Source organism: Apostichopus japonicus, chromosome 19, assembly GCF_037975245.1.
Source record: "Apostichopus japonicus isolate 1M-3 chromosome 19, ASM3797524v1, whole genome shotgun sequence".
Taxonomy (NCBI): Eukaryota; Metazoa; Echinodermata; class Holothuroidea; order Aspidochirotida; family Stichopodidae; genus Apostichopus; species Apostichopus japonicus.
In genome coordinates, this window is record NC_092579.1 from 28,250,550 (window position 1) to 28,272,307 (window position 21,758).

General features: G+C 38.0%; 2 protein-coding genes across 3 annotated transcripts in view; one reads left to right on the forward strand and one right to left on the reverse strand.

Moving 5' to 3' along the window:
- Window positions 1–3,071, reverse strand: part of LOC139959364 (centrosomal protein 20-like) — a 57,698-nt gene extending 54,627 nt beyond the window's left edge. The window contains exon 1 of the mRNA XM_071956908.1: window positions 3,047–3,071. Coding sequence (XP_071813009.1) covers window position 3,047 — 1 coding nt within the window. The 5' untranslated portion in view covers window positions 3,048–3,071. The remainder of the gene's footprint in view (window positions 1–3,046) is intronic.
- Window positions 2,758–16,144, forward strand: LOC139959360 (ADP-ribosylhydrolase ARH1-like). 2 transcript variants are annotated; one of them, XM_071956900.1, is made up of 10 exons: window positions 2,758–2,903; window positions 4,482–4,648; window positions 5,368–5,421; window positions 6,756–6,851; window positions 8,424–8,493; window positions 10,080–10,267; window positions 11,268–11,364; window positions 12,277–12,450; window positions 12,858–13,011; window positions 13,602–16,144. In XM_071956900.1, exons 2-10 carry the CDS (start codon window positions 4,495–4,497, stop codon window positions 13,662–13,664), a joined length of 1,050 nt encoding a protein of 349 aa, XP_071813001.1. In that variant the 5' UTR covers window positions 2,758–2,903; window positions 4,482–4,494; the 3' UTR covers window positions 13,665–16,144. The 2 variants fall into 2 exon arrangements, with proteins under 2 accessions (XP_071813001.1, XP_071813000.1); XM_071956899.1 differs by lacking the exon at window positions 2,758–2,903 and adding an exon at window positions 3,268–3,289.
- The last annotated feature ends 5,614 nt before the right edge of the window (window positions 16,145–21,758 follow it).

Genomic DNA, 21,758 nt, shown 5'->3' on the forward strand with positions numbered 1-21,758 from the left:
TGTATTTCCACATGAAGTTGCATTTAGTCGTTTTCATGTTTTTATTCATAAACAATCAAATGGTCGTCACTTTGTAGTGGTAGAACAATAACTAATTATGAAGGCAGCCTCAGGAAACCTCTGTTTAATTAAAGAGATGAAGGCGTTTGGAAGCGTGTCAACTCAACATCATCTATGTTCCCCTTTTTTATCGGATTTTTTTGAGCGATTCCAAAAATACTGTTTGCCGGTGTTGAAGAGTGGACCATCATCCGTAGCTTTGATGTTGCTGGTTTGAAAATAGGGAAAAAATAAGGCTTTAAAACAATTTCTTTCGTCATTATAGCTGAACTGCAATGTTTGAATGGGTTTACCTTTATACTCTCCCTACCCCCTCAGTATTTGAGAAAGTGGTCCTGCGGATGGGTTATATTCGACTGTGTGGTCTCGGGAACAGGAATGGGTGCGGCATGTACGCATGACTTGTTTTTTCCTCATGAACATTGATTGAAAAGACTCAGAAGGCATGATATAAGCCGGTTTTCACCCAATATATCATCACATGGGATTCAAACATATGAGCAGTATCTTGGCTTCCTTTCCCTAGAGAGAAATACTCAACTATACTGCTTTTCGTGTCCAGGCTCCTCTATATTGCGTGACTTTACCTTTAAACATAAAAATATATCTCTGTACAGGTTGTAATGAGGTCACAGTTTAGGCAATATATAGCAGCATATATGGGCAACTATAACATATGTTAGTAAGTCATATTCGAAACAAATTGTTAAAAAGGTACGTTGATGAGGAAAGCTCACCATACACAATTTAGAAATTGAGGGCGGCAATTTAAAATATGGCAAACTGAGGGCGGCAATTAAGAATATGGAATTAGTCGACACATTATCCATTCTAACGACTCGTCTGTTGAAGTTCGATGACGGGCTTGATCCAGTCACATCAATTTCATAAGTGATTTATCATTCAATTAGGCCAACATTTCGAATTGAATCGTTTCTTCTAACCTTGCGATATCGTTTAACGTAGCCAGGTAACAAAAAAATTGTCTTCTATTTAATAACAGCGATGTAATCAAGTGTTTTCTCTCCTTTTGTCCAGTTTGAAATATCAGAAAATTATTTGAAATGAAGAAATAGAAAGCAAAAAAAAAAAAAAAACACATCGATAACTAATATCAGCGATATGAAGCAATTAATTTTATCGATTGAAAGCAATAATGGAAGTCGTTGATGTTAAATCCAGAATTGTTGAAATCGATCAAATCCCCTAAAACTAATACCAGATTGAACAACAGTTTCACACGAAATTTATGGTTTGCATAATTATTAAATATCATGGTCAGGGGGTTCCTGTTATTTACACATAATTTCCTAGCCCAGTGCTGGTAGATTGATATAACAGGCACGATGCGATTTCTGTTAACGAGTAAGACTCAGTAACTGTCCCTCAACCTCAACTCGGCTTCTTCCCTACCCTACCCTACCATACCCTACCCTGACCTACCCTACCCTACCATACCCTACCCTACCCTGCCCTGCCCTACCCTACCCTACCCTGCCCCACAGTTTTCTTCTGCTGGAAAAAATCTGAATAAAGAATGGTGTCTTTAGTAAGCTATATCAGAGCTGTGGAAATGATAATTCATATTGAAGTCGAACAAATAAAAACAACACCTAGACAAACTTACCAATTTTTGCGTTAATTGAGTTTATTTATTTAATTAATATTGAAGGGTATACTCATTTAGCGTAAAGCTAAGACCCTGTGTATACGTTACAGTCCAGTGGTTCATTTTGAAGTTGTTAATGAAATAAATGTTACGGTACAAATTGCACGCGAAAGAAATGACAGCACTATATCAAACATGAGGGTTGAAAGTTTTTATATTTGGTTTAAGCCTTTGATAAATCACTTAGTACAAATCAATACTTCCCTCCAGAACGGACAAAATTTTCTGGCCAATGGTTCAAGAAGGGGATTGATAAAGTATCTCCACTCACCACTGTCATTCGCTGTCATTTGCGAATGATAATTAACCCTGTACAAAGTCAATTGTCATTCGGTCATTCGTTTTAGTTTGTCCCTACTTCAATTAAAAACATAAATATCGGACAGACTAAGCCCGAAAATTCTTGAACATAAAGTTACTTCAAGTTGCAAAATATAGCACCAGATTGCATCTAAGGACCCCTAATTAATCACAAATTTTCCGACCCCCCCCCCCCGGCCCAGGACGGCATTCACAAACAAACATCATTTTGTGCCCTCCCCCCCCCCCCCCCCATGAGTGATTTGTCTCCAAGATTGAAATGTCTGGAGGCGCCGCTGCCTCGTGCTTCCAAATTATCGTGTTATCCAGGATTGGGGAGGGGGGATGGAGGGGTGTCTCCGTGAGTGTCCATTGTTTTCTGCAAACTTTTCGTCTAATCTGTGTTCCTGTCGCCGTGAACAGCGTGGCTTAATATTTCATTATGACGGTTTCTGAATATCAATTCAATGGGTTTTCTAATCACGAAATTGTTGTGGTGTTCATTCTGTGGCATGAAACTGCATTACATGTTCAAATTAATATCTGGGCTTTGTGGTATTGGATGTGTTGTGTTTTTTAGAGCACGAAGCTACTATTAGCATTTTGGTTTAGAGCATGTTTAAGTTTGGTGCCTCCACAATTACGTAACAGACTAAAATAAGAAATGATGTAATTAATGTTTGGGGAAAGCGATTTCACGAATCGAGGCAATAGTAGATACAGTTTCAGCTCGATGATCTGAATAACTTCACCTGTCAGTGACAAGACAAGACAACAACCAACCCGAAAAGAACATTTTGTCGTGGACGGGAGGGGATGCGGATGACAGTTGGGTGGAATTTCAGTCAGGTTTGCTTTTCTCAAGCCTAAAAAGGTTAGGCTAGTAATAATAATATCAGAGGGTATATTATATGTGATGCATACAGATGTGTAGGATGGTGACTTCGAAGTTCGCCCACTTAAGACTTAAAACACCCCAAAACTAAATCTTCTGGTATAAATCATTTGAAAATATACTTCATATGGTGGGAGAATTTTGTTATAGTACGATACACGGCCAAACTTTCTTTCCTGCAAACTGTTTTCACGTTGTTTTCCAAGAAGATTCTTCGTGATTGTGGAACTGGTATTTCTTGCTAGAATATTGCGAATTTCGGCCACGCAACCTACAGTGTGGCGCTGGTAAAAATTGGTGGCGCTGTTGCTCATTCAGTAATTATAACAGACTTCATAGATCTTCGTCATTTTATTGACAAATATGTAAGTAATTTCTTGCACACGGGTCATTTTGGAGAGAAAATAACTGTAGCTTCGTACTTTTTGGTGAAATTTGGCTCTTCCTGTAGGTTTTCATGGTGAAAATCGTGTATTTCTTAGGGTGCCCGAACTTCGCAGTATGGCGAACTTCGCAATACTGACTATACTTCATGCAGGCCTAGACTCGCTACCTTATACTTGCTAGCCTATAGCCTCCACATCACTAAGGTTATAGCCTACCAACAGTTAGGCATTATAACGTATCCTTAGCATATGTATGTGATAGTATACACACAGGTGCTCTCAACGTTTGCTACATATAGTAATGATCTTTTAGAACATGATGCACAGCGAAAATCTGTATACACTATGTCACGCAATGGTTGACCAGATTTTACCAAAGTAAATGCCGGCCAATACTATTTGCTTGTCGGAACTAATAAAACTAACAAAGCCAATTTATTGGCCAGTTGTTACTTTGAATGTATTTTGAAATCTGTCAGATACCATCTTCAAAGTGTGTTCATAAATTGAAAAGAACTTGCTTTTGAATTCTCTCATTGCTGAAACAGGTGTGGATAATAAACACAATGCTCAGAAGATGTTTCAATGAGAAAGGTAAATTTATGCTGAAACTCCAGCTCAATCTCTGTGCTTGGGTAATTACTGTTTGGCAAACATTGGGAGTGCCTGTACATTTCCTAGCTTAGTTAATATGCAATTCCATAAACACAAGAAATGACTATGCCTGGGCTACACTAGCTACATCATGTGTAAAAGGAGGCCATATATGCATGTCAGCAAATTATGGTTGCTTCTAATGTCCATAAAATGTGAGACACGAATTAAAGAGAAAAATACATATGATTAGACCTGTCCCAATTCAAACTGAAAAATTCTTCAAATGAGTCTAGTTGGTTGAAACAAAAGTTCAGTAATGTCATTGCATTAATTGGCTAACTTATTAATAAACAACTAATGATGTCCAAAAAAGTTTTGTGAAACAGCTAGATATAAATGAGAGTTTAATGTCAATGCCTGACTCGCAGTTTATATGTTGGTACCTTACCAAAATGTTAATAATTTAGCCTATATATTATACCTAAAACTGGCATCTGATATGGTACGAAGATGATTTTTTGGTTCTTTCGTGAAGGTTTTAAAGTAATATGTATTTCCGATTCTTTCATTCCAGGGCAACTTTAATCATGCAAGATAAATACATAGCTGCGATGTTACTGAGTGGAGTTGGTGATGCACTAGGATTTTATGGTGGCACCTGGGAGTTTGATTACAGCGGAGTAAACATCCACGCGCAGCTGAAATCAAAGTTTAATGGGGTCAAGAATATTAAAGTGGCTTGTATGTACATGTTATAGTTTCTTTTACTTTCTTCCCATGTTTTGGAGCCAGTTTTCTCTGAGAGATGCTACGATGCTGTGTAAAAATGATTGTTTTATGTTTACACATAGCTATAACCCTTGCATCAACCTTTGAAAATGGATTTAAATTGGCTTAAATAATACAAATTTACCTTCAATTCTCAACTGAAATAAATGAACAGCTGATTACAAAGGAATACCATCTCTCCCCTTGCCCTGCTGGGCTTGACAACATCAGATGAGCACCGGCTTCTGTTAAGTATTCCATTTGAGATGATGGTGATGATTCCAAGACTTGCTACGCAAGATTTCTTGGTTTTGAGTTGAAAAATGTCTCGATTCTACTCTTAAGAACATCAGTAGTATTGCCCCCTTATGTTAGCACACTAAAAATTGCCAGACGTTTCTGAAAGTTCTTTCCGAGCGGTAGGCTTTCTCTCCCAAGTTATTCTTGTACATTGGGGAATGTCACCTTAAACAATCAAGTTTTTAATGAGAAAAATAATGTTTTCAGGGAGAATGTAATATCCCTCTTGAAGGTAGAACTTAGAAAATGAGTAACCATTAATTTATTAGACTTTGTAGCATATTTGAGGGCAATACTGACACACATATATGTGGATTATGCACTAGGTTAATGACAGTTCTTTTTTGGTACAATGTCACTCTTCTTCATCCTTTTATGTTGTTTTCTTGCAGTACCAAAGTGGCCTGTTAGTGATGATACCGTTCTGCATTTGGCGACAGCTGAGGGTAAGTAATGTTTGGTGGGGTGAGTGTGGTAGATGGGAGGGGGAGGGGAGGGGAGGGGGTGGTGGAGGAGATGTGTGGAACCATTCATGTAGAGACCAATATTTCTGTCAGACTTCGGACAGATATCTATTAAATACGTACTTGACTTGAATTACAGTTTCTGATATTTCACAATTCTTAATTGGTAAAGCAAGTTTTACATTTGTTTAATGGAATCTTACTCTTGCCTTTTTATCTTGTGAAAAGTTAAAAATGATTTCTAGAGCGGATATTTTATTTTATGCAGTTTGAACATGGAGCTTCGTGGACCATTACAACAAACATTACGTTATGTACTTTACTTCTCAAATGGGTAGCACACAGGCCAATAGTGGTGTGGAGGGATTTGCCCACCAAAAACAAGGATAAAAGAGCAAAAAATGAAAGAAAAATGCAATTCAAAAATTAGAGCCACAACCTTGCATTGATCATTTAGATATGCCATCTTTTATGGTGGCTTGAGCTCCCTACCAAACTAACCTATACATTACTCTCTTTGAAGCACAGTGAGATTTCATTCTATCTGTCACTTTTCTCCAAACTATGTTTTTCTCCTTCTCTTGTAAGCAGGCATGAGACTCTTCCGCGGAAACGTGGATTTCCGATTTTTTTTTTTTTCATTTTCGCGTTTTTTCTCGTAATTCGCGTCTTTTATTATTTTTTATTATTTTTTTTATTTAATTTAATTTTTTTTTTTTTTTTTTTTTTTTTTGGGCCGAACATGCTGGACTGTGAAGGGAAGGAACACCGAATTTGACCAGTGGTGGAATCAAGTAGCACAAAGCAAGCAAAAAAGCCTTTTTTTGGTTCAAAAAAGCTAATGGATAAATTATACAAGCAGAAATTCCACACATTTTTGGCGAGTTACGTGATGTGATAGATTCCATCTAGAGTCCACCATTTTGCATCTAAGCCCTCCTTACCTGACAAAAAATTTCTAAAGGGGAGGGGGACACCACCTCCCCTTAAACCCCTCCCCCAGGACGGCGATCGATAAATTTCAGATTTTTTTTCCCCGGCCCAGTCTCATCCCTGTGTAAGAAAAACCAAAACTGAGAATCCCCTGTACTATAAACATACAGGCACGGAAACCTTCTATGGAGCTCAGTGTTTCACAAGAAATCAACTTGATATACCTTCTTTTGACTCCCCCTGTAGCTGCTTCTTATCCAAAGGAAAACATAGGTTTGCTTTTTCAAGAACTAAAGAAAGGCATTATTCAAATTTCTGCAAAGGACAGGTCCAAGTTCATCTATATATAATATACAAGCTTGTCGTTATTTCCTGTTTTGCAGCTCTGATGAGTGGTAAGGCTTGCAGCGAAGATCTCTTCCTTGAAATAGTTAATCACTATGTGAGAGGTGCCAGTGACATGAATGGAAGATCATCAGGTATATATATATAGAACAAGGTAATCTGCTGTATAAAATATGTGTCTCCATGCATCTTCTAAAACAAGAGTTTGGGATTGAAATTTATTTTGGTTTTTATGCATAACAATGCAGTGTATGTGACAGTGATTAGTCAAGTTTCATTTCCAAGATTGAGGATTGAACGTTTGATATTTATGAAAACTTCCCAAATTTGCTGTCAGTGTATACTTGATATACGTAAATGTATCTGAGTGACAAAAGTTTTTGAGAACTGACTGAAAGCTATGAGAAAGAGTCCACTCAAAGTAAATTTTGGGATGTTGTCTTTATACCAATGTTTTATCAATTGTGAAGTATTATTAGTGTTAACATTTGGTAGATTTGGTAACTTGACATTGGCAGCCAAGTTTGTCTTTATATTAACTTCATTTGAGCAATTTTCCAGTTTTGCAATAGCCATGACGTGATTCACGACGTCTCAAAAGTCAAGTGACTCGAACACGTTCGTCAGAATTTTCCCCATGGATATAAATAGGAGTGACTAAAGTCAGCAACTTCACTGGAATCAAGAAATCACTGGTAATGACTGGATTCTACCTTAAACATAACATGACTCATAACATTTCAACTCTGTAATTGACTCAAACCAAATGAGTACTGATTCACAGCTTCATAAGTCCATAGCACAAAATACTATACTATATGGGCAAATTGCTATACAAATACAAAGGTGGATAGCAGTTCTGTTCACAGGAACTATATTACTTCATCAGAGACAAAATTCAGAGACTTCAAAAATGCTACACAAAATTTGAATACAAAAATATTCCCCTGCATAGCAGCTGTATATATTGTCACAGTTTTTATTATAATAATATTGCCACTGCTGTCAACATTTATCTGTATGTATTTGATTTCAAAGTAGTGTTATACTTTGTAATTGCAAATACTATCATTGTTATCTGAAACAAGTCATTAGATGTTGACTATACAGTTATCCTTCTTAATTAACTCCTCACAGGTAATCCTGGTACATGTTAATTAAACTCTTATCAATGATTCAGTTGAGCTAAAATTTAAGATGACAAATCTCTTGTTTAAGCTTCTGTGGTCTTTGAAAACCAGGGCAGGGAACTCTGGGAGAGGGGGTATTCCCTCCAGTGTTGTGAATAACCTCAAAAGTGCCCCTTTTCATAAATTAGAAGTGCCCCTTTTTGTTTTACTTACAAGTACTTTCATTCTTGTAATGCAAAACTGCCAGCACCATTTGTTATCTCAGAGATGACCTTTTTGTTGAAGTAAAGGAAGAATGAAGTAACTAGAAAGTGTCTTTTTGTTGGAAAAAGAAAACAAGAAAAGAATAGTAATTAAAATGTATTGTTTGTTGAAAAGCATTCAAAGTCTAGAGGTTCCATTTTGTTAGAGTGATTTGGACTGATTTTGTGGTTTCCCGTTCTAATAAAGTCGTTAGTCCTCTGATAGAGGAAATGGGTGGACCGTCAAGTGGTTGATGAGAAGGTTGCGTGGAGAAAGTAACAAATGAAATGTACTGTATGTGATGATTTCATGTATTGTTTTGCTTTATCATAGGTTTCACCACAATGTCTAACATTCAGTCACTGGCAAGCTCTAAGGGATACGTTGTTCCTTTCAACAAACGGTACGCATTTCATCTCTCTCTCTCTTTGCTTAACATGGCAACTAGTATAAATACTACTATAATGGTTTTTACTAAGTATTAAAACCAATGTTACTCTTGATGTCCTTAAGAGTAGGAGGGGGGGGGGGGCAGTATGCGTAGTACCTCGGTAGAGGATTGTTGGTCAGACACTCATTTCTTAATTGGATGGAGGAATGATAGTGGTACTGGTTAAATGGTTACTGGGTTAAAAAAGGGAATGAAAAAGGTGACTGGGTTTTGTTACGTTGGTGATGACAATCTCTCTGAAAATTGGTAGTTGTTTAATTGTATAATTAGCAACCGTGTTTGTAATGCCTTGTACATTCAACAACACATTGGGTAGCAGTTGTAATATTAACATGATTAGCTGACTTGTAGAATTGACCATTACAGATGAGATGATCATGAACTGCTCATGGATGAAATAAACCCATCGTTTATTAAGTTACCTAGTGGAGGCTGAACTATACTACTGATCGTATCAGACAGCAGGTGATTGTTATTTCTAATACCAGTATGTACTCTACCATGGACTGTTGTTTTGTTTGTTTGCTTGTTCTTTTGCTTGTTTGTTCATTCTGAACCAGTCTGTTCAGTTTAAAGGAGACACAAACCCAAACATCATAATGGTGAGAGTCATGAATATCTTCCCCAAACAGCTATTAGAAATTATACAACACCTAATTATATTCCGGCCATTTGATTGGTCAATTGCTCGCCGATTGCATGCAAAATCCGCTCTATTGCACTCTATGAAATAGAACCATGGGTTATACTTTTTTGATAGCACTTTTTTCAATGGTAAGAGAGCAGAGAAACCTGTCTGTTCAAAACAATCTGTTGCATGAGTGCATTTTACATCCAATTATATCCAAATTTGAAGGTGTTGTATAAAACAAATAATGAATGGTTTCCATTCGTGCAATAGTGCAAATATTTCATTCGTTGAAAGATGTAATTTGTTCCATTCAACTCGGCTGTGCCTCGTTGAATGGAACATTCCATCTTTCAACTCATGAAATATTTGCACTATTGCACCCATAACCATTTATTATCTGTATAATATCTTATTCCACTTGGGAGATATCACAGATTAAATTATGTTTTGTCACATGGGAGGTATAAAAGGACTTGATCAAGTTTAAATATGACATCCAGCCACATTGTGCTCAATGTCTTTATTTCATGTGATGGAGAAGGGTTTTCCAAAATGTTGAATTTAAAATATCGAAGCTGGTTACAAGAGCTAATGATGGCATTTGTTACAGGGTCACAATACAGTTAACATTCCACATAGTGAATTTAAAAGTGTAAAACAAAGAGAAAGTAAAGGGTTTCAGATCCTAATGGCACTATGACAGATTTACAGAATGACAGCTTCGAGACAACATTTTAACAACTATACCTCTCAAGGGGATCGAGATGTGTCTAAACTGTTTGAGAGAGTTGTTTTTACACAAGTATCTCTGTCATATATAAGGTAAAGATGTTGGTTGTGTTTATGTCCCTTTCAAAGTTACAATGCAACTTTTTGCTCATTATTCGATTTCTCTGCTTGATTTCAGAGGTGGAGGTTGTGGCGCTGCAATGAGGTCTATGTGTATAGGTCTGCGTTATCCAAATCCACAACAGCTACCTGACCTCATAGCGGTTGCCGTGGAATCTGGCCGGATGACCCACAATTGCCCCACTGGTTACCTGGGATCTGTAGCCAGTGCCTACTTCACGTCATTAGCTTTACAAGGAAAACCTGGTAATGCAACAAATCCACATGTTTTCATGGCACACAAAAGTTGTCTTTTTGCGGTCATTCTTCTCTACTACACAATTATTTCTGTGTTTTCCTTTTGGGAGGGGCTTAGGGAAAAGTTGCTGGGTTAGGGGTATTGGAGGATGGCTGGAAGAGTTTGGTAGGACTTGTGTTTTGGTTTCTTGACTAGTGTATTAAAGTAATCTTCCCAGATTTCCTGGAAATAATATGTTCAGCCTAAGGTTATGGCTAAGTACTGAGTGTAAGACATTATGCCATCTCATATGCTGTTAATGAGGTGAGTTTGCAGTGTTTGGGGTTGCTGGAGGAATTTCAATGATCGATAATTATAATTATGCAATTGTGCAATCTTGATATCAGAAGCTAATGGGGAATTTGATGATCTTTGTGATGCTATTTGGGATGGAAAGAGAATGAGTCAATTAAGTCATCTATTTAAAGTTAGGTAACCAGACGTCACCGATTTCCGGGGATGGTCCCCGGTTAAAAGTACCTCCAGACTTGTTCCCAAAGTTCATCAAGTACTGACACTGATAATTCCCACAAAAATGGCCCAGAATAATTTAAATTGGACAAAAAAATACTTATTTCTGGAGAATGTATTACAGAATGGTGGGCATTTGGCCGTCATCCTTGAACCATAGCACCTCCAAACATTGAAGTGATCTCATAGTGTATTGATGTACTAAATTTCTGGAAAATATACTGTAAAGGACTGTAAAACATTAAATTGCAACTTTCTTAGCTCGAGGAAGCCATCATAAAGCTGCCTTTCAACTCTCCTTCACATCTATTTTTGTAGCAAATGTTACCCCTTCACTTTATATCTTTGTATGTTGCTCATATTCATCTCATCATAGGCTAGCCAAGCCTGTTTCCCATCTATTTTTTTTTTTATATTAACATCATATTTAATGGTAATGCACGTATACATATACTACTATTATCTTTTTCTTCATTTATTTTGTCTCTTAATTTTCAGTTGAATCTTGGGGTTTTGAATTGATGCAGTTACTACCTAAAGTGAAGGAATATATTAAGTCTGTAAACAGAGATGTCAAACAGAACGAAGAGAACTGGTGAGTTACGCTCAGAAGAAAAATGTTCATTCATACTTGTTAAAACTTCGTAAATCTGATTTGCCCAATGTCGTCAGCTGCATTGACCTATGGGAAACCCACTGTAAACTCACCAGCGGGTGAATATAAATAGAAAAAGGCATATCGGCAAGTTTAATCCCGATACTAGCTAGCTGCCTAAGCTAACTCAAAGCAAATGAATCAGATCAAGTATTGCTATGGCAACAAGCCCCTTGGGTGTAAACAGCGCTTGGCAAAATGATGCCTAAAATTTCTGAAAAAGTGATTGACCTTCAGCCTGAAGTATACTAGTCACAGGGTGCAAGCAACAACAATCACCCCATTTAGCAATGCTGGTATTAATATCATTAATATTGTTGCATTAAATGACCATTGTATCAGAATTTATTGGAGGCTGTGCCCCTCCATTGCAGCATAATGAAATAGCTGCAACATTGTAAGAACAGCAGTATGTTAAACTTGGGTCATTTCTGTTACCGGTACAAAGAGATATGAAATGGTTTTTGTTCATAGTGTATGTTCATCCATTGTAGTATATTGTACATTGGTGGATTGGCCAGCCAGTTTACCAGCCTAGATCTGGTGTGCAGATGCGCCTGGATGAGGCTCCAAAGTTGCCACCATGCAGCATTAGGTGCGAAAGCCACCGATTTCCTTTTGTGATAGGTGCTAGTTTTTTGGTAGCCATCAAATGTGAACTTATTACCAAGGACCCAGAGGGCTGGCCAGATCACTGAACAGGTAGTAATTTATGCTCCAGTCTGCCCATGGGGTAAAAAAGAGCTAGAATTACATAGCTGATGCTCTCAACTATTCCTGCACTGGGTAAATAAACTGATCATATTACGTATATAGTTACATATTTACTGGTGTTTTATGATATTGATACAGGGACTACTTCTCAACCCAGTGGATGAAGTATCTCGAAATAAGGAACATCACAGATGGCAAGTCCCCACCGAAGTTTCCTGAGAAATATGGCATCGAGGAGCGAGACAAGTTTTACAATTCCGTCTCATTTGGAGGATGGGGAGGAGCCAGTGGCCACGATGCTCCAATGATTGCGTAAGCATCAAAGGTGTTTTCTCTAGATACAATTGTACGTTTTCTGATGAATTATAAGCTCATTTATTCTGCAAGATATTGCAAGTTTGCTCGATATCGTAATAAGGACCAGATACCCACAGCTCTTATAATTTCACAAAATATGACTAGGCCAACATGTAAGTGACATACCTGTGCTCTTAGCACATAAACGAGAGAGGAGTGGTGGGGCCGGGGAAAGAGGGGATGATTGAAGGGGAAGGCCTGTTTATATCAACAGCTCTTGTTACAGGATTTGATTTGGGGCAATAGAGAGATGGGGGTGAAAGGGGCGGCAGAGGGGGGGTTGAACATTTTCTTTTTCTTTTTGCAGTAAATACAGTAATTATCAGCCATCTCAAAAAGTGTATGTTCACTTTTGTCTGCAGGTACGATGCTCTTTTGGCTGCTGGTAGTTCTTGGGAGAAGTTTTGTGACCATGGTGTCTTTCATGGGGGTGACAATGACTCCACAGGTGCAATAGGGTGCAGTTGGTGGGGTGCACTGTATGGCCTGGAAGGAGTACCAAAGTGCAATTATGAGGTACGAAAAACCAGTCAACCTTTGATCCATAACAAGCTCACTGTATATAATGCCTACGGGCACATAGTTATTGTTTTTTTTTTTAAATGTTATCTCTTTATGTACTTAATGTATTTTTTGAGGTGTTGTAATGATTGATGGCAACATACATGGGTTTTTTCCCTTCTGCTGACAGGTGTCTTGGGCAATTCTTTTAAAACTTTTGTCACTGGGCAATGCATGGAATTGTTTACAAGAAGTTGTTTTTACTTTTTGAAGAAACATGAAACACACAATTTTCATCTATGGTTACATCTTAATGTCAATCACAGTCTTGCATTGACAACCCTTCATGAACATGGTTGTCAAACAGTCTAAAATGTTCTCAAGCATAGCTTGTGAAGTGATGAACCAAGGATGTTGTGTATTATGTATAATATCAAGTTTAGAACTGCCAGCTACTTACACATTTGACCTAACAATTATGTAACTGACTGTGCTAATGTGACTGTCATACTTCTAGCCTGCGAGTGATTGACAGATTCCTTAAATGGCAGTTAAGCCTTGATTTGTAATATTACTTAATTGCTGTTTTGTTTTTGCATCAACAGAAACTGGAGTACAGAGAAAGGCTAGAAAACGCTGGTAAAAAGCTGTTTGAATTAAGCCAGTGAGCACACTAAGGATGAACCAACCTAACCTTACACCATCAATATGTAACAAGTGCTTCAGCTGTGGTGGATTACAATAATAAACTGTTAGAAAACCAAAGGCAGTGAATTGTGAACTCCTGAGCAGGACAGTTGTATATTTGCAATGAACTTTATAGCAGGAATATCAACCTTATTGAAGTAATGACTCTCAAATATGTCAAACCTCACATTTTGGTTGTATGAAAGCGCATTCCACTTTCATTACGGGGGGGAAAATGAGAAAATGACTTAAGTGGTATTTATGTATGAACCATCACTGCACTGTTTACCAAGTTGTTGTACTTGTAATATGCAAGACATGACAGTGTCACCAATGCCATATACAATCAAGGGTGAGTATACTGGACAGTGTCACCTATACCACTATAATACAGTGTCACATATACCACTATAGTATAGTGTCACCTATACCACTATAGTCAAGGGTGAGTATACTGGACAGTGTCACCTATAACACTATATTATGCTGTTAAAGTTTCAGCTTCATCGGTCTGTACTTCAGGCAAATAGGTAGAATGTTAACAGAATAATTGGAAGCTGTTAAGTCTCAAGACAGATGAAGTTAGGAGCCCATGGTTCTAACCAGGGAAGTACCGGTAGCAGCAGCAGTAATATGTCAATCAAAAACAAACATTCCGTTCTTCAGGAAACTAGAAATCTGTTACAACTGATGTAATCTGTATGAGATGTCTTTCATTATCCATAATATTTCCTGTCATCTTCTTGTTCATTCTTGGGTGGGTGCATGTGGATCACTGGCAACTTAATATGAGAAGCAAATAAACTGCTTGCAGGGAATTTTTGGTTGGTGGAAACATCTAATTTGCTTCTAAATTGAAACACATGAAGGTTGTCATTATGGAATCAGTTATTTTCCCAGAGTCCTTTTACGGTATGTAGGTACAAGGGATGTATCTAGGCTTTCATAAAGGAGCAGGCGTTGCCCATGGGTCGTCGAAGGGGACTTCCCGAGTCTAGGAGCATCCTCCCTAGCTGTCAACACAGAGGTTGTGCTAATGACTTTTGACTTTAGGTTGAAAAAGGGTGTACCATTCCTGTACAAGCTTTTTCTTCAGGTGGAGGGGGGGGGGGGTGGGTGAATTGCTTGAAGTTATGGACTGCACAAGTAAGGATGCTTACATTCAAACTGGTGCAATTTAACATTTGCAATTTACAAAGAATAATTATTTAAAAGAAATTTCAATATGTCATTAGACATATATTTATATATTTTATATATTCTTCAATTTCTTGGAAATGTTCACGGTTTAAATGATCCTGTTATTTATCTAATGTTTTGCCTAGGCCAGGTACTTGAAAGGAAAATGTTGGAAAGCATATGTTCCTCTACGATGAGCATATTTCTGTCCTCATAACCTGGACAGGGAGTAGAAGAGTCTTCACTGTGGGATGAAGAAATATCCTGTCCATGAAAATGATTTGGCATTAAAAAAATATTTTCCTTAAGCTATTTCTATATTCCTTTTGCTGCATTCCTATTCCTACTTTCTATTCCTATTTCCTAAGCTTTTTCGAAGTATCCACCCATTTTTTTCTTTTCCTTTTACTGGAGTATTGTAAAGGAAACGCAGGGGTTGAGATTGAGTTGGGGACCTTGAGGTGCAAAAAAAATTCTTTACCACTAGACCATCAGGTGGGCCTCTGAGTTCAGAAGCTTTTCATATATTTAAAGATCCAGTTGTTAATTTGGACTTATCCATTTTATAACACAATTTCTCGACTGATCCTAGACCCCGTGGGAGCCTAGTCAGAGGGGGGGGGGTGGGGGTGTCTCCGACGAGCTCCTTTAGCTAGATTTCTTCACCCAGGGCTTGAACCGAGCTGATAGGGAATGTCCGATCGCTTATAGACGACAGGTCTACCCATTACTGCACCATTTCGGTTTTTATATTATATATATTTATAGTTCCACCTGCTCCAGAGAATAGAAAATGAATAGGCTCTGCTTGGAATTGAACCAGAGGCATGGAGCATGTATATTTCTCTCAGTTACATAGCACTGCAAACTGCACCACCAGAACTTAAAGGAATAGGTCGTGGAGTAGCTTTAAAAGAGTACCACATCATTTTTGTGCTAAGATATTGAAGAAGCTTAAATGGTATTGTTTCCATTGCACACATTATAAAGACGTTCTATACTGATTGATAGTCATTGCGAAGGCAATTTTGAGAAAAATTCGCCTTCCCTCCTTTCTATGAGGGGGGGGGGGGGTTAAAATGTCTTAGTTACACAGTCATTTAACTTCCTACGCAATCCCACACTTCCATCTTAATGTAGGAAACTTCCTCGTGACACGCAGCACGAAACGATCTTCGTTCTATTTAATTGATACTGACTGAGTCACGCAAATTAAAGTATATATTTTAACCAAATGGAATAGTGAGAGTTATACAGTTTTACGTAATAAATTAGAAGAATCTCTTTGTTAAAGCATTGTATTATTGGCCTCTTCCGATTAGTGTAACTTATATATTTTAATATATATATTTTTTTCAAAATCTCATATAGAACGAATTATCAGGTCCCCTGGTTACATCGTCATTCCCCCCCCCCCTCCCCAATCCATCCTGCCACACCCTTACTCAACCACACACCGCTTCTCATACATCTTAATGCAAGATATATCCTCGTAAAACGTGATGATCTAGGTCGCTCATTAATCTAATGTATGGGAGGAACTCGCAACTTTCTTCCTTATCCGCATATTCCAAACTTTTTCCAAAAAAGAGTTACAGTACCTATTACCCAGAAGTTTCAGCCTCCCTCCTCGTAAAACGCGATGATCTATGTCCCTCGTTAATCTAATGCATGGAGGAACTCTCAACTGTAAGCATATTCCAAAGATTTTCCACGAAAGAGCTACAGAACCTACTACACACAAATTATGTAAATGTCACTAAACGGCATCCGTAGTGACATCGTTTTTTGGTCCAAATTTGAGTTTCCATCATACCTTTAAACTGCTTTTCATACATATCTTTTAATGTGATTGTAATATTTAGCAGATCTTAGGACTTTTGAGTCGTTTTACTGTTTCCAGTGGAATAGTCTCGCTGAGATATAAAAGGATGAATTTTCCGTACGTTTTCACGGTAGGCCCCTCTGTTCAAGGTCAATGCACGACTATAACATTAGGTCCACTAAGTGCGGATTTTGTTCTCCTTTCGCCACTATTGCAGTAAACCCAACCGAGCAACGTATCTACGGTGTCTCTTAAAGAACATCATTATTACCAACGTCGAAAATAATTTTTAGTCTCTTTGGTGTCATTTTAAAGGTATTTCTGATTACCTTACGTACAGATTCGCCCTCCCTCCTTTTCTATGAGAAAGGTACACATGAAAAACAGGACAATGACCGTGATAAAATCAATTTTCAGAATTACTAGCGATCAATTTGCTCAATTTGTTTAAAAAAAGGTTGAAAAGTGACATGAATTCCTCCTCATTCATTCATTTTATTTGAGCATGTTTAACGCTCGCGATACCATGTCATGACGAATCATTACAGACGCTCACCCAAATCGTTCAAAAATACCGCCCCTCCCTCCCCTTCTCTTCCTACACTGCGCTTCCAATCATTCTTCCCCGTCAATCCGTCTAGTTTGCCCCCCCCCCCAACCGAACCTCGTTTGTTAAAGGAATATCTAATGATTAGAGACATTAATTCTAATAATATATCAGCAAGAGCAGGCAGTAATTATTTGATCACTACGATTTTTATTTATTAGTAACACCATCATTTAACTTCCTACGCAACCATACACTCTCCGATACCTTTCCATCCTAATGTAGGAAACTTCCTCGTTACACGCAGCACGCAACGATCTTTGTTCTACTTAATTTATCCTTACTTGGTCTCCCAACTTGAAGTATATTTTCCCCAAAAAGAGTAGTGAAAGTTACACAGTTTTAAGTAATTAAAGTATTATAATCTTTTTGTATTATCCACCTAGTCTTCCGATAAGCGTAATTTAGGGTTAAAAGAAATCAGCGAGAACAGGCAGTAATGATATTTACTAACATATATGTATTTTTTTTAAATCTCATATAGAACGAATTATCAAGTCCCCTTCGTTACATCATCATTTACCCCCCCCCCCCCACCGTCCCCGATCCTGGCCTACCCTTCCTCAACCTCACCGCTTCTCTTACACCTAATCATATATGAGATATCCTCGTAAACCGTGATAATCGATGTCCCTCATTAATCTAATGCATGGGAGGAACTCGCAACATATATCAGCATATTCCAAGCTTTTTCCAAGACAAGAGGTGCAGTACCTATAACCCAAAAGTTATGTAAATATCTATAAAAAAAAAAGCCTCCCTCCTCGTAAAACACGATTATCTATGTCCCTCATTAATCTACTGCATCGAGGAACTCTCAACTTTAAGCATATTCCAAAGTTTTTCCACGAAAGAGCTACAGAACCTTCTACACACAAATTAAGTAGTGTCACTAAACGGCATTCGTAGGGACATCGTTTTTTGGTCCAAATTTGAGTTTCCATCATACCTTTAAACTGCTTTTCATACATATCTTTTAATGTGATTGTAATATTTAGCAGATCTTAGGACTTTTGAGTCGTTTTACTGTTTCCAGTGGAATAGTCTCGCTGAGATATAAAAGGATGAATTTTCCGTACGTTTTCACGGTAGGCCCCTCTGTTCAAGGTCAATGCACGACTATAACATTAGGTCCACTAAGTGCGGATTTTGTTCTCCTTTTCGCCACTATTGCAGTAAACCCAACCGAGCAACGTATCTACGGTGTCTCTTAAAGAACATCATTATTACCAACGTCGAAAATAATTTTTAGTCTCTTTGGTGTCATTTTAAAGGTATTTCTGATTACCTTACGAACAGATTCGCCGCACCCTCCTTTTCTATGAGAAAGGTACACATGAAAAACAGGACAATGACCGTGATAAAATCAATTTTCAGAATTACTAGCGATCAATTTGCTCAATTTGTTTAAAAAAAGGTTGAAAAGTGACATGAATTCCTCCTCATTCATTCATTTTATTTGAGCATGTTTAACGCTCGCGATACCATGTCATGACGAATCATTACAGACGCTCACCCAAATCGTTCAAAAATACCGCCCCTCCCTCCCCTTCTCTTCCTACACTGCGCTTCCAATCATTCTTCCCCGTCAATCCGTCTAGTTTGCCCCCCCCCCCCCCCAACCGAACCTCGTTTGTTAAAGGAATATCTAATGATTAGAGACATTAATTCTAATAATATATCAGCAAGAGCAGGCAGTAATTATTTGATCACTAAGATTTTTATTTCTTAGTAACACCGGCATTTAACTTCCTACGCAACCACACACTCTCCGATACCTTTCCATCCTAATGTAGGAAACTTCCTCGTTACACGCAGCACGCAACGATCTTTGTTCTACTTAATTTATCCTTACTTGGTCTCCCAACTTGAAGTATATTTTCCCCAAAAAGAGTAGTGAAAGTTACACAGTTTTAAGTAATTAAAGTATTATAATCTTTTTGTTTTATCCACCTAGTCTTCCGATAAGCGTAATTTAGGGTTAAAAGAAATCAGCGAGAACAGGCAGTAATGATATTTACTAACATATATGTATTTTTTTTAAATCTCATATAGAACGAATTATCAAGTCCCCTTCGTTACATCATCATTTACCCCCCCCCCCCACCGTCCCCGATCCTGGCCTACCCTTCCTCAACCTCACCGCTTCTCTTACACCTAATCATATATGAGATATCCTCGTAAACCGTGATAATCGATGTCCCTCATTAATCTAATGCATGGGAGGAGGAACTCGCAACTTTCTTCCTTATCAGCATATTCCAAGCTTTTTCCAAGACAAGAGGTGCAGTACCTATAACCCAAAAGTTATGTAAATATCTATTAAAAAAAAGCCTCCCTCCTCGTAAAACACGATTATCTATGTCCCTCAGTAATCTACTGCATCGAGGAACTCTCAACTTTAAGCATATTCCAAAGTTTTTCCACGAAAGAGCTACAGAACCTTCTACACACAAATTAAGTAGTGTCACTAAACGGCATCCGTAGGGACATCGTTTTTGGTCCAAATTTGAGTTTCCATCATACCTTTAAACTGCTTTTCAAACATATCTTTTAATGTTATTGTAATATTTAGCACATCTTAGGACTTTTGAGTCGTTTTACTGTTTCCAGTGGAATAGTCTCGCTGAGATATAAAAGGATGAATTTTCCGTACGTTTTCACGGTAGGCCCCTCTGTTCAAGGTCAATGCACGACTATAACATTAGGTCCACTAAGTGCGGATTTTGTTCTCCTTTCGCCACTATTGCAGTAAACCCAACCGAGCAACGTATCTACGGTGTCTCTTAAAGAACATCATTATTACCAACGTCGAAAATAATTTTTAGTCTCTTTGGTGTCATTTTAAAGGTATTTCTGATTACCTTACGAACAGATTCGCCGCACCCTCCTTTTCTATGAGAAAGGTACACATGAAAAACAGGACAATGACCGTGATAAAATCAATTTTCAGAATTACTAGCGATCAATTTGCTCAATTTGTTTAAAAAAAGGTTGAAAAGTGACATGAATTCCCCCTCATTCATTCATTTTATTTGAGCATGTTTAACGCTCGCGATACCATGTCATGACGAATCATTACAGACGCTCACCCAAATCGTTCAAAAATACCGCCCCTCCCTCCCCTTCTCTTCCTACACTGCGCTTCCAATCATTCTTCCCCGTCAATCCGTCTAGTTTGCCCCCCCCCCCCCAACCGAACCTCGTTTGTTAAAGGAATATCTAATGATTAGAGACATTAATTCTAATAATATATCAGCAAGAGCAGGCAGTAATTATTTGATCACTAAGATTTTTATTTCTTAGTAACACCGGCATTTAACTTCCTACGCAACCACACACTCTCCGATACCTTTCCATCCTAATGTAGGAAACTTCCTCGTTACACGCAGCACGCAACGATCTTTGTTCTACTTAATTTATCCTTACTTGGTCTCCCAACTTGAAGTATATTTTCCCCAAAAAGAGTAGTGAAAGTTACACAGTTTTAAGTAATTAAAGTATTATAATCTTTTTGTATTATCCACCTAGTCTTCCGATAAGCGTAATTTAGGGTTAAAAGAAATCAGCGAGAACAGGCAGTAATGATATTTACTAACATATATGTATTTTTTTTAAATCTCATATAGAACGAATTATCAAGTCCCCTTCGTTACATCATCATTTACCCCCCCCCCCCCCCCACCGTCCCCGATCCTGGCCTACCCTTCCTCAACCTCACCGCTTCTCTTACACCTAATCATATATGAGATATCCTCGTAAACCGTGATAATCGATGTCCCTCATTAATCTAATGCATGGGAGGAACTCGCAACTTTCTTCCTTATCAGCATATTCCAAGCTTTTCCAAGACAAGAGGTGCAGTACCTATAACCCAAAAGTTATGTAAATATCTATTAAAAAAAAGCCTCCCTCCTCGTAAAACACGATTATCTATGTCCCTCAGTAATCTACTGCATCGAGGAACTCTCAACTTTAAGCATATTCCAAAGTTTTCCACGAAAGAGCTACAGAACCTTCTACACACAAATTAAGTAGTGTCACTAAACGGCATCCGTAGGGACATCGTTTTTTGGTCCAAATTTGAGTTTCCATCATACCTTTAAACTGCTTTTCAAACATATCTTTTAATGTTATTGTAATATTTAGCACATCTTAGGACTTTTGAGTCGTATTTCTGTTTCCAGTGGAATAGTCTCGCTGAGATATAAATGGATGAATTTTCCGTACGTTTTCACGGTAGGCCCCTCTGTTCAAGGTCAATGCACGACTATAACATTAGGTCCACTAAGTGCGGATTTTGTTCTCCTTTCGCCACTATTGCAGTAAACCCAACCGAGCAACGTATCTACGGTGTCTCTTAAAGAACATCATTATTACCAACGTCGAAAATAATTTTTAGTTTCTTTGGTGTCATTTTAAAGGTATTTCTGATTACCTTACGAACAGATTCGCCGCACCCTC